The following is a 12,621-nucleotide window of genomic DNA, read 5'->3' as shown; positions in this document are numbered from 1 at the left end:
CTTCACTGGACTTTCCAACCTTACCTTATATAATGGAATACTACTCCTCTCACCCTGAATTCCACATGTTACCACCTTTTCTGGCAACATTCTTCCCAAACTACATAACTCCTCATCTCTTACCGTTAAAGATTGGCGAGCTTCCGTATCTCTTAAAATTGTGACTTCTTTACATGCTCCTTCTGATACACATGAGTAAACTTTACCCACACAAGTAAATTCTTGAAAGAGATCTGGCACCTTCTAAGCAATCGCCTCTTGATCAGGCTGTACGATCTTTTGCAGCTCCTTCTCTTCATGTGGGTTTCCTTTGCCACTTTAACAAACCCACTGTCTTATCCTGTTTTTACCACATCAGTGTTTTACCACATTTTACCAGAGCTTTTCTTCAACCACAAACACTGTGACTTTACATGGCCTAGTTTATTACAGTGAAAACATTTAAAACTTTTCAATTCTTTTCCACCCTCCTGGATTTCTTTTTTAGTCTGAGGTACACTCTCCTTATTATCTCCCATCAGATCTCCTTTACCTCTACCACCTGAATATTTCTCTTTTCCCCAGTTTCTATCTCTCACAGGCTGCAACTGATGTCGGAAACCAAGCTTTGATTTGTGAACGAATTCATAATCATCTGCCATTTCTGCTGCTAATCTCTGCTCTTCCACATGCATTCTCACTATGCCAGGAATTGAACTTTTAAACTCCTCCAAAAGTATAATCTCTCTGAGAGCTTCATACGTTTGATCTATTTTCAAAGCCCTTATCCACCTATCAAAATTACTCTGTTTGATTCTTTCAAACTCCATGTATGTTTGGCCAAATTCTTTCTTTAAATTTCTAAACCTTTGTCTGTAGGCTTCAGGCACTAGTTCATATGCACCTCAGATGGATTTTTGCACCTCCTCATACAACTCAGATACCTCCTCTAATAGTGATGCAAACACTTCACTAGCTCTACCTACCAACTTAGTTTGAATCAGTAATACCCACATGTCCTGTGGCCATTTCATTTGTTTAGCTACCTTCTCTTAAGCTTCAGGGCCCCTAATTCCGGAGGGGCCCCAGAAGCAACTTTAGTCCACATTGCTTAAAACTTTTGGGTATACTGTATGAGAAGGGGTTTAAAAAAAAAAATTATTATAATGTGGAATGGACTGCCTGCTGTGATAGTGGAGTCGGACACTTTAGGAACTTTGAAGCGGTTATTCGATAGGCACATGGAGCACACCAGAATGACAAGGAGTGGGATAGCTTGATCTTGGTTTCGGACAATGCTCGGCACAACATCGAGGTCCGACTGGCCTGTTCTGTGCTGTACTGTTCTATGTACTGTTCTGTGTTCTCAAATGAAATGAAAAAGGCTTCCACCTCCTTCTCATCAAACCTTGGCAATGCTTGGACATATTTAAATAGATCCCCACCAAGCCTTCGACTATGACACTCTTTCTCACTATCCTCATCACTGTCCTCCAACTGTACGTTTCCCTTTACGTCCGCCAAATTTAACTGACTGTCATGTTTAATGGCCATTTTCCGAAATTCAAACTCTTTCTCTCTTTCTTTTTCCTTTATCTCTCTTTCTCTCTCTTTTTATTTTTCCCTGATCTGTATCTGCCTTTCTCTTTCTTTTTGTTCTGCTTGGGCTATTGTTTATTTTTCTCTCATTGCGTATTCAAGCTGCTTTAATTCTTTTCCATGTTCACGTTGCTTAATCTGCAACTGGATCTTTGCCATTTCCAATGAGTCAGACTGTATCTCAGGCAATTTTAAATGCTCAGCTAGTAAGTACCTCATCTTTTCGCATTTTGTCAGGTAATGTTAACTGCAATATTTCTGCCAAATCTAAAAGCCTGTGTTTAGTCTCTGTCCGTAAGGTAGTGTGTGTGACCGTCTCCACCCCCAAAAACGTCAGAGCCTCTGAAAGAGCCATTGTCCACAGCACACTCCCTACTTAAACTGGAATACCACACCTGAATAGCACCTAGAATATGCTCACCCCTCACTGTCTTTAAGTTCACTAAGCCAATCCAATAGACTTTTATCCTTATTATGGGTCAGGGTTTAGAGAACCCCAAAGTGTATCATGGAGTTCATCTCATCCACAACTTTTAATAGATTTGTGGTTATGGGGAGTACACGGGCCTACCTTATAGATGTGACATAACAGAGATTTACAGTACTTTTAAATTAAAACAATATTTGTTTATGAAACCAGTAAACACTTTATAACCCACAGTAAACAACTTAACAAAAAAAGAACCCTTTGTACAGAAATATATCAGGTTTAACTTCTCTACTGAGACATGTACCACTTTGAAATCCCCAAATGGGTCGAAGTCAGTCTGTAGCCTGATGGAGAGATCCTGACAGCTGCTAGCCTTTCCTGCAGCTATCCAGCTCTCAAAACGAAACTAAAACACACCCTGTAGCTGCAAATCCAAAGCGAAAGTAAAAGCAGTCAGACAGCCCAGCTCCACCCACACTCTGACATCACTGCAGTAATAAACACCCATTTCTTAATGGTACACCCACTATAGCTATTCTATAAAGCACCCATTTCTTAAAGGACAGCAGCCCTATACAAGAAGAGCGTAAAGTCCGGACTACTGTAGCCGGCTCGCCTATGGGTGGCCTATGGCGGTCAGGAGCTGTATTTTGGCTCGTTGGAAGTGGTTATGGAGTTCATGAGAGACAATAGACTGTCAGGGGAAGGAGGATTTTGAACTTTGATGCAGGAAATATGAAGTTACTGTACTGTACTGTGGGGGAAAAAAATTGTTTTTGGTGTTCAAGGCCATGTCCTTTCCCCTTTTGTTCTCTCTTTTCTCTCTTTTTCGGCTTCAGGTTTGTTTATCGTTCTTTGTTAAGGGATGTTGGTTTCTGTGTTCGGGCTTGGGAAGGGGTTGTTTGTTTCCTTTCTTTCTTATTTTGATTGTTTGCACGGTTGTTTGAAGGGGGGAGGGGAATCAGCTACTTCTAAGCTGAAGGTCGGGGGAGGTGAGGGGGAGTTGTGGGATCTGGGGGAGGGACAGTACTGCTGACGGGAGGAGAGTTGGAAGTCGGGTTATGGGGGAAGGCCCTGAGGAGAATCAATGTATCCTCGCCGTGTGCCAGGCTTAGCCTGATCAAGTTCAAGGTGGACAACAGGGCTCATATGACTGTGGCCTGGATGATCAAGTTTTTTGAGGAGGTGGAGGATATGTGGGAGCGCTGTGGGGGAGATCCTGCAAATCATGTTCTGGGCGTGTCCAAGGATGAGGGGATTCTGGCAGGGATTTTCAGAAGTCATGTTGGAGGTCCAGGAAGGGAGGGTGACTCCGAGCCCAGAGATGGCACTATTTGGAGTGTTGGAAGATCCGGGAGCCCGGGGGGGAGAGAGGCTGATGTTTTGGCCTTTATCTCCTTGGTGGCCCGGAGTCGGATTTTGCTGGGATGGAGGGACTTGGAGTCTCCAAACTTGGGTCAGTGACTGGCAGGGTTTCTTATGGAAGAGAAAGTTCATCGACTTCTTCAAGAAGAATTGACCGCCGGGGGTGGGGGGGATGGATGAGGGGAGGGAATCTAATGTATGGGTAGTTAAGATTTAGGGATGGGGGGGGAGTTGGGTGTGTTATTGTGGGGTTCTTCCGTGGCTGGATCTCGCTGTTTAAAATATTAAAATTATAAATACCTCAATAAAATATTTTCTAAAAATAAATAAATGGCTCCAGCTTCCCTACATGTGGCATTTTGGTGGTCAGTAAAGGGGTCTCCTGAGGCCTGGACGAGGGGTGTCGATGGTAGTTCCACTGAATCTTTGTTGCTATTGTTGAATCCGCAGTAAACAGGATGCATGGATGACAGGTAGAAATTAACAAACAAGGTTTATCCCGATATAAATCCAAACTCCTCCATTCCCCTAAGCGTCTCCCACCCCAACCTGTGCCAGGCTGGGGTATTTATGTGAGTTGGGCGTTCCCTGTTCAGGGGGAAGCCCCACCCCCTTAAAGGGGCAGTTAATATTCCGGGGAGATCATGGGAAACCTATGGTCCTGATCCCGGGACCTCCAACGGGGTTATAACAGAGCCCCCCCCCCCCCCCCCCCCCCCCCCCCCACCCAATACACACCCAGACCCTCCTCTGGTAATGGAGACCACACCCGCCCCCACAAACACAACCATCCCGACTTTTCTTCCAATCACCATTCTATGAATCATAGAATCACAGTGTCCCCACAGTGCAAAAGAAGGGCATTTGGCCCATCAAGTCTGCACCGACCCCCCAAAAGAGCATTCCCCTCGGCCCACTCAAGATCTTTCCTGAGGGATATGGACAGGGTGAATAATGTGAAACTCTTCCCTCTCAAGATTAAATCAAGAACTAAAGGGCACAGATTTAAAATAATGCGCAAAAGGGGCAGCGCGGTAGCATGGTGGTTAGCATAAATGCTTCACAGCTCCAGGGTCCCAGGTTCGATTCCCGGCTGGGTCACTGTCTGTGCGGAGTCTGCACGTCCTCCCCGTGTGTGCGTGGGTTTCCTCCGGGTGCTCCGGTTTCCTCCCACAGTCCAAAGATGTGCGGGTTAGGTGGATTGGCCATGCTAAATTGCCCATAGTGTCCTAAAAAGTAAGGTTAAAGGGGGGGTTGTTGGGTTACGGGTATAGGGTGGATACGTGGGTTTGAGTAGGGTGATCATTGCTCGGCACAACATTGAGGGCCGAAGGGCCTGTTCTGTGCTGTACTGTTCTATGATAAAAGGAGTAGAAGTGCTCTGAAGGAGAATATATTTCACTAGGAGGGTGGTTGGAGTATGTAATGAACTTCCTGAGAGCGTGGAAGAGAAGGTTTGATACTTGCCCTTTTCCCAACCCCTCCAGCCACTCCCACATCAACTTTCTCCCCAGTCCCATCCTGATAACAGAACACTTTACAATAGTAAAAGTCACATCCATTTTCCACAATCCCTGGCCTCAATCACAGTCACCCACTCTCACCCCCTGGTAATCATCATTTACACTTGCTCAGCCTTAGTGATATCAGCTGTGCTCCCACTCTCTCTCTCTGTTAATATCACTCTATGTGTCTGTCTTTGTTATTCTCTCTCTAACCCCTTGGTCATTCTCCCTCTCTTTTTTTACTCATATTGTAGACATTGCTAACAAGGTACTGTTAGCCCTGTTCACGGTGGAGATGGTCTTGAAGATGTACAGTCTTGGCCTGCAGGCCTACTTCGTGTCTCTGTTTAATCGGTTTGACTGCTTTGTGGTGTGTGCTGGGATCCTGGAGACTATTCTGGTGGAAGTGAGGGTAATGTCCCCTCTAGGAATCTCTGTCCTCCGATGTATCCGACTCCTGAGGATCTTCAAAATCACCAGGTATGGTTTGTGGGAAGTTCAAAGTCAATAAATACGAAGTCAACCAGTTCTGGGTGCCATACTGAGGAAGGATGTGAAGATATTGGAGATAGTACAGAGTAGATTCACAAGAATGTTTCCGTGAGTAAAGAACTGTCGCTGTGAGGATAGATTAGAGTGGGACTGTTTTCCCTGGAGAAAAGAAGGCTGAGAATAGACTTGATCGAGGTATTCAAGATCCTGAGGGGTATGGATAGGGTAGATAGTGAGAAACTTCCCACTCAATGGAGCATCAAGAACTAGAGGGCACAGATTTAAGATAATGGGTAAAAGGAATAAAAGTGATATGAAGAAAAGCTTTTTCTCCCAGAGGTAGTTGGAGTCTGGAACGAACATCCCGAGGGGTGGTGGATTCAGGTTTGATTGACATATTCAAATGGGAATTGGACTGCTAATTTAAAAGACAGAGAATGTGCAAGATTATGGTGTTACGGCACCCTCGGCTAGGGTGTGGTCAATTGCAGCTCCACATGTCCCGGAGTCTCAACAGAAATGAATTAACCAGTAATTCGTAAAATAATTCCCAAAATCTTTGGCTCTTGCCTGCCCAATAATTTACAGTCACCAGGTTTGTAAGCTAAAACACAATTACTGTTTCTTTATAACACAAATAAAGATGAGATATGCAGTAATTACAGTGGAATAATGGCAAGCTTGCTTACTATCCCCTTTTTTCAGTCACACGCTCTGCAAGCTAGATAAACACAGAGGAGAGGAAAGGGATGAAAATAATAAGGATTAAGGGAAAAGGATAAGAGTTTGTGCTTTTTATGTTGAAGGGGTATTTTACAGTAACTTCATTGCAGTTTTAATGTATGCCTACTTGATACACTCATAAAGATTATGAATTATTTGTAGCAGACTTTCCTCCCCGCATGCTGATTGATTGAAGCCACTGGTGTACAGTTGATGGTGCTCTTCTTGCGAAACATTCATTTAGTATTCACAGGCAGTAGTATTTCTTCTGGAGAGCCACGTTAGCATTTATTAAACTGGGCCTTCAACTCAAAGGTCAACCTTTGAGTCTACTTCTCTTTTAAGACTCTTGGTCTCGCATCAAACCCAACTTCCAGCCTGAGTTTTAATCTCAATCCTTTGCAATTTCACTAAAATGACATCCAGCCTTGCTGGGAAGAGAAGAGTTCTTACACTAGATTTTTAGAGAGATTTCATCATAGTAGAGAGAGAGAAGCAGAGCCGCTCCTTCCAGCTTCAAATCCAGCAGCAAAACTAAAAACACCTCGGCCTCACGGTAGCATGGTGGTTAGCATCAATGCTTCACAGCTCCAGGGTCCCAGGTTCGATTCCTGGCTGGGTCACTGTCTGTGTGGAGTCTGCACGTCCTCCCTGTGTGTGCGTGGGTTTCCTCCGGGTGCTCCGGTTTCCTCCCACAGTCCAAAGATGTGCGGGTTAGGTGGATTGGCCATTCTAAATTGCCCGTAGTGTAAGGTTAATGGGGGGATTGTTGGGATACGGGTAACGTGGGTTTAAGTAGGGTGATCATTGCTCGGTACAACATCGAGGGCCGAAGGGCCTGTTCTGTGCTGTACTGTTCTATTCTACAGCCTTAACACACTGAGAAACATTCCAGATAAATTGGAACCAATCACCGCTGGTTATTGGCAAAGCTCAGCATTTTGAGCCAGTTCATTGGCTGCCAGCCAAGTCAGTCAAACTGAGTCATCACTGATCTATCCTACTTGAATTAAAAGCAAAGCTTGCATTAAAGTCACAGGTCCATTAATTGTCCATGGATCAAAATTGTAAAAGCAAAAAATAAATAAAAGGGTAAAACAGGGAACAAACAGGGTTTAAACAGGAGGATGTTTACAATGCGGATAAGGCAAGGGAGTCAGATTAGGTAGAATGTTCCTTCAGAGAGTCAGTGCAGACTAAATGGGCTCAGTGGGTCAAATTACTGTAACAATTCTGTGATTTTGTGAAATAGGCGGGTATGTGCATTATGGTTTCATTGAAGTATAGGTATTCCGTTGATGTTTGCATATTTCTGTTATCTGTAACTGTTTACAATGCCAAAACAATATCTCAATAAAATTGTTTGTTCAAAAAAAAAGTTCAGCGTGACTGACGTCCACCCCCATATCCATGTGGTGCCTGGTGTGCCATCATCTGGCAAATATGACTCCCTGCTCAACCGCAGTCTCCTTCTGCACGCCCAGTCCGGAGGGAACTGATCATTAACTTCAGGAAGCGTAGCATGACACACACCCCTGTCTGTATCAATGGCTCTGAACTGGAGATGGTTGATAGCTTTACGTTCCTGGGGGTCACCATCATCAACAGTTTGTCCTGGTCCACCCACGTTGATGCAAAAGTCCAGAAAGCCCAACAAGGCTTCTACTTCCTACAGAAGCTAAAGAAATTCGGCATATCCGCATCGACTTTCATAAACGTCTACAGATGTGCCATAGAGAGCATCCTATCCGGCTGCATCACAGCCTGGTGTGGCAACTGCTTGGTCCAAGATCGCAAGAAACTGCAGAGTATGGTGAACTCAGCCCAACGCATCACACAAGCTTGCCACCCTTATTCTGTCTACACCTCCCACTGCCTCAGGAAAGCAGACAGCATTATCAGAGAACCCTCCCACCCAGGCATTGCCTTCTTCCAGACCCTTCCATCAGGCAGACCCACACATCCAGACATAGGAAGAGCTTCTTCCCCACAGCTCCTAGATTCCTCAACGACTCTCCCTCGGGCTAATCTGTTCCCTGTAACACTATTCATAACGCCTTTTGCTGCTCTTGCTCATGTACTTGCTTTGTTTGGCTCCTTCTTCTGCACTGCAACCAATCACTGCTTGTTGATGTACCATTTGTCAATGTACTCTGTTGATTACTCTTTCTTTGTCTACTATGTACATAGTGAGTACGTTCTCTTGGCCGCAGAAAAATACTTTTCACCACACTTCGGTACATGTGACAAATCAAATCAAATCAAATCGATCAATCAATTAACAAAGCTCAGTTGCATAGTTCACCAGGCCAGTTCATGTGGAGTCCATCCCAAATTTAAAGCACCACATTTTGGATATTGGTGCCAGTGCCTCATTAATTGAAACCCCTTCTTCCCACATCACTCTTTGAGCCAGGAATTTGGCAGTGTGTTGTATACTCTTGTTGGCGGTGTGTTGTATACTCTTGTTGGCGGTGTGTTGCATACTCTTGTCAGCAGTGTGTTGTATACCCTTGTTGCCGGTGTGTTGCATACTCTTTTCGGCGGTGTGTTGCATACTCTTGTTGACGATGTGTTGCATACTCTTGTTGGCGGTGTGTTGTATACTCTTGTTGGCGGTGTGTTGCATACTCTTGTTGGCGGTGTGTTGTATACCCTTGTTGACAGTGTGTTGTATACTCTTGTCAGCAGTGTGTTGTATACCCTTGTTGGCGGTGTGTTATATACTCTTGTCGGTGGTGTGTTGTATACTCTTGTTGGCGGTGTGTTATATACTCTTGTCAGCAGTGTGTTGTATACCCTTGTTGGCGGTGTGTTGCATACTCTTGTCAGCAGTGTGTTGTATACCCTTGTTGGTGGTGTGTTGCATACTCTTGTCAGCAGTGTGTTGTATACCCTTGTTGGCGGTGTGTTGCATACTCTTGTTGGCGGTGTGTTGTATACCCTTGTTGACAGTGTGTTGTATACTCTTGTCAGCAGTGTGTTGTATACCCTTGTTGGCGGTGCGTTGTATACCCTTGTTGGCGGTGCGTTGTATACTCTTGTTGGCGGTGTGTTGTATAGTCTTGTTGACAGTGTGTTGCATACTCTTGTCGGCGGTGTGTTGTATACTCTTGTTGACAGTGTGTTGCATACTCTTGTCGGCGGTGTGTTGTATACTCTTGTTGGTGGTGTGTTGTATACTCTTGTTGGCGGTGCGTTGTATACCCTTGTTGGCGGTGCGTTGTATACCCTTGTTGGCGGTGCGTTGTATACCCTTGTTGGCGGTGTGTTGTATACCCTTGTCGGCGGTGTGTTGTATACTCTTGTTGGCGGTGTGTTGCATACTCTTGTTGGCGGTGTGTTGTATACCCTTGTTGACAGTGTGTTGTATACTCTTGTCAGCAGTGTGTTGTATACCCTTGTTGGCGGTGTGTTGTATACTCTTGTTGGCGGTGTGTTGTATACTCTTGTTGGCGGTGTGTTGCATACTCTTGTCAGCAGTGTGTTGTATACTCTTGTTGACGATGTGTTGTATACCCTTGTCGGCGGTGTGTTGTATACTCTTGTCGGCGGTGTGTTGTATACTCTTGTTGGCGGTGTGTTGTATACCCTTGTTGGCGGTGTGTTGTATACTCTTGTTGGTGGTGTGTTGTATACCCTTGTTGGCGGTGTGTTGTATACACTTGTTGGCGGTGTGTTGTATACTCTTGTTGGTGGTGTGTTGTATACCCTTGTTGGCGGTGTGTTGTATACTCTTGTTGGCGGTGTGTTGTATACTCTTGTTGGCGGTGTGTTGTATACTCTTGTTGGTGGTGTGTTGTATACCCTTGTTGGTGGTGTGTTGTATACTCTTGTTGGCGGTGCGTTGTATACTCTTGTTGGCGGTGTGTTGTATACTCTTGTTGGTGGTGTGTTGTATACTCTTGTTAGCGGTGCGTTGTATACTCTTGTTGGCGGTGTGTTATATACTCTTGTTGGTGGTGTGTTGTATACCCTTGTTGGCGGTGTGTTGTATACTCTTGTTGGTGGTGTGTTGTATACCCTTGTTGACGATGTGTTGCATACTCTTGTTGGCGGTGTGTTGTATACTCTTGTTGGCGGTGTGTTGCATACTCTTGTTGGCGGTGTGTTGTATACCCTTGTTGGCGGTGTGTTATATACTCTTGTCGGTGGTGTGTTGTATACTCTTGTTGGCGGTGTGTTATATACTCTTGTCAGCAGTGTGTTGTATACCCTTGTTGGCGGTGTGTTGCATACTCTTGTCAGCAGTGTGTTGTATACCCTTGTTGGCGGTGTGTTGCATACTCTTGTTGGCGGTGTGTTGTATACCCTTGTTGACAGTGTGTTGTATACTCTTGTCAGCAGTGTGTTGTATACCCTTGTTGGCGGTGCGTTGTATACCCTTGTTGGCGGTGCGTTGTATACTCTTGTTGGCGGTGTGTTGTATACTCTTGTTGACAGTGTGTTGCATACTCTTGTCGGCGGTGTGTTGTATACTCTTGTTGACAGTGTGTTGCATACTCTTGTCGGCGGTGTGTTGTATACTCTTGTTGGTGGTGTGTTGTATACTCTTGTTGGCGGTGCGTTGTATACCCTTGTTGGCGGTGCGTTGTATACCCTTGTTGGCGGTGCGTTGTATACCCTTGTTGGCGGTGTGTTGTATACCCTTGTCGGCGGTGTGTTGTATACTCTTGTTGGCGGTGTGTTGCATACTCTTGTTGGCGGTGTGTTGTATACCCTTGTTGACAGTGTGTTGTATACTCTTGTCAGCAGTGTGTTGTATACCCTTGTTGGCGGTGTGTTGTATACTCTTGTTGGCGGTGTGTTGTATACTCTTGTTGGCGGTGTGTTGCATACTCTTGTCAGCAGTGTGTTGTATACTCTTGTTGACGATGTGTTGTATACCCTGGTCGGCGGTGTGTTGTATACTCTTGTCGGCGGTGTGTTGTATACTCTTGTTGGCGGTGTGTTGTATACTCTTGTTGGCGGTGTGTTGTATACTCTTGTTGGCGGTGTGTTGTATACTCTTGTTGGTGGTGTGTTGTATACCCTTGTTGGTGGTGTGTTGTATACTCTTGTTGGCGGTGCGTTGTATACTCTTGTTGGCGGTGTGTTGTATACTCTTGTTGGTGGTGTGTTGTATACTCTTGTTAGCGGTGCGTTGTATACTCTTGTTGGCGGTGTGTTATATACTCTTGTTGGTGGTGTGTTGTATACCCTTGTTGGCGGTGTGTTGTATACTCTTGTTGGTGGTGTGTTGTATACCCTTGTTGGCGGTGTGTTGTATACCCTTGTTGGCGGTGTGTTGTATACTCTTGTTGGTGGTGTGTTGTATACCCTTGTTGGCGGTGTGTTGTATACCCTTGTTGGCGGTGTGTTGTATGCTCTTGTCGGCGGTGTGTTGTATACTCTTGTTGGCGGTGTGTTGTATACTCTTGTTGGCGGTGCGTTATATACCCTTGTTGGCGGTGCATTATATACCCTTGTTGGCGGTGTGTTGCATACTCTTGTCGGCGGTGTGTTGTATACTCTTGTTGGCGGTGTGTTGTATACTCTTGTTGACGATGTGTTGTATACTCTTGTTGGCGGTGTGTTGTATACTCTTGTTGGCGGTGTGTTGTATACTCTTGTTGGCGGTGCGTTATATACCCTTGTTGGCGGTGTGTTGTATACTCTTGTTGGCGGTGTGTTGTATACTCTTGTTGGCGGTGTGTTGCATACTCTTGTTGGCGGTGTGTTGTATACTCTTGTTGACGATGTGTTGTATACTCTTGTTGGCGGTGTGTTGTATACTCTTGTTGGCGGTGCGTTATATACCCTTGTTGGCGGTGTGTTGTATACTCTTGTTGGCGGTGTGTTGTATACTCTTGTTGGCGGTGTGTTGCATACTCTTGTTGGCGGTGTGTTGCATACTCTTGTTGGCGGTGTGTTGTATACTCTTGTTGACGATGTGTTGTATACTCTTGTTGGCGGTGTGTTGTATACTCTTGTTGACGATGTGTTGTATACTCTTGTTGGCGGTGTGTTGTATACTCTTGTTGGCGGTGTGTTGTATACTCTTGTTGGCGGTGCGTTATATACCCTTGTTGGCGGTGTGTTGTATACTCTTGTTGACGATGTGTTGTATACCCTTGTTGGCGGTGTGTTGTATACTCTTGTCGGCGGTGTGTTGTATACCCTTGTTGGCGGTGTGTTGCATACTCTTGTCGGCAGTGTGTTGTATACCCTTGTTGGCGGTGTGTTGCATACTCTTGTCGGCGGTGTGTTGTTTACTCTTGTTGGCGGTGTGTTGTATGCCCTTGTTGGCGGTGTGTTGTATACTCTTGTTGGCGGTGTGTTGTATACCCTTGTTGGCGGTGTGTTGTATACTCTTGTTGACGATGTGTTGTATACTCTTGTTGGCGGTGTGTTGTATACTCTTGTTGGCGGTGTGTTGTATACTCTTGTTGGCGGTGCGTTATATACCCTTGTTGGCGGTGTGTTGCATACTCTTGTTGGCGGTGTGTTGTATACTCTTGTTAGCGGTGTGTTGTATACTCTTGTTGG

At 45.2% G+C, this 12,621-nt stretch overlaps 1 protein-coding gene across 1 annotated transcript in view; it reads left to right on the top strand.

The window, feature by feature from the left end:
* Positions 1–12,621, top strand: part of LOC119978247 (voltage-dependent L-type calcium channel subunit alpha-1S-like) — a 642,412-nt gene that overhangs the window by 140,925 nt on the left and 488,866 nt on the right. Inside the window, 1 exon segment of the mRNA XM_038819727.1 lies at positions 5,133–5,358. Within this exon segment, the coding sequence (XP_038675655.1) occupies positions 5,133–5,358 (226 nt within the window).

Source organism: Scyliorhinus canicula, chromosome 15 (assembly GCF_902713615.1).
Source record: "Scyliorhinus canicula chromosome 15, sScyCan1.1, whole genome shotgun sequence".
NCBI lineage: Eukaryota > Metazoa > Chordata > Chondrichthyes > Carcharhiniformes > Scyliorhinidae > Scyliorhinus > Scyliorhinus canicula.
This window is presented reverse-complemented; position numbering and strand designations above follow the sequence as displayed.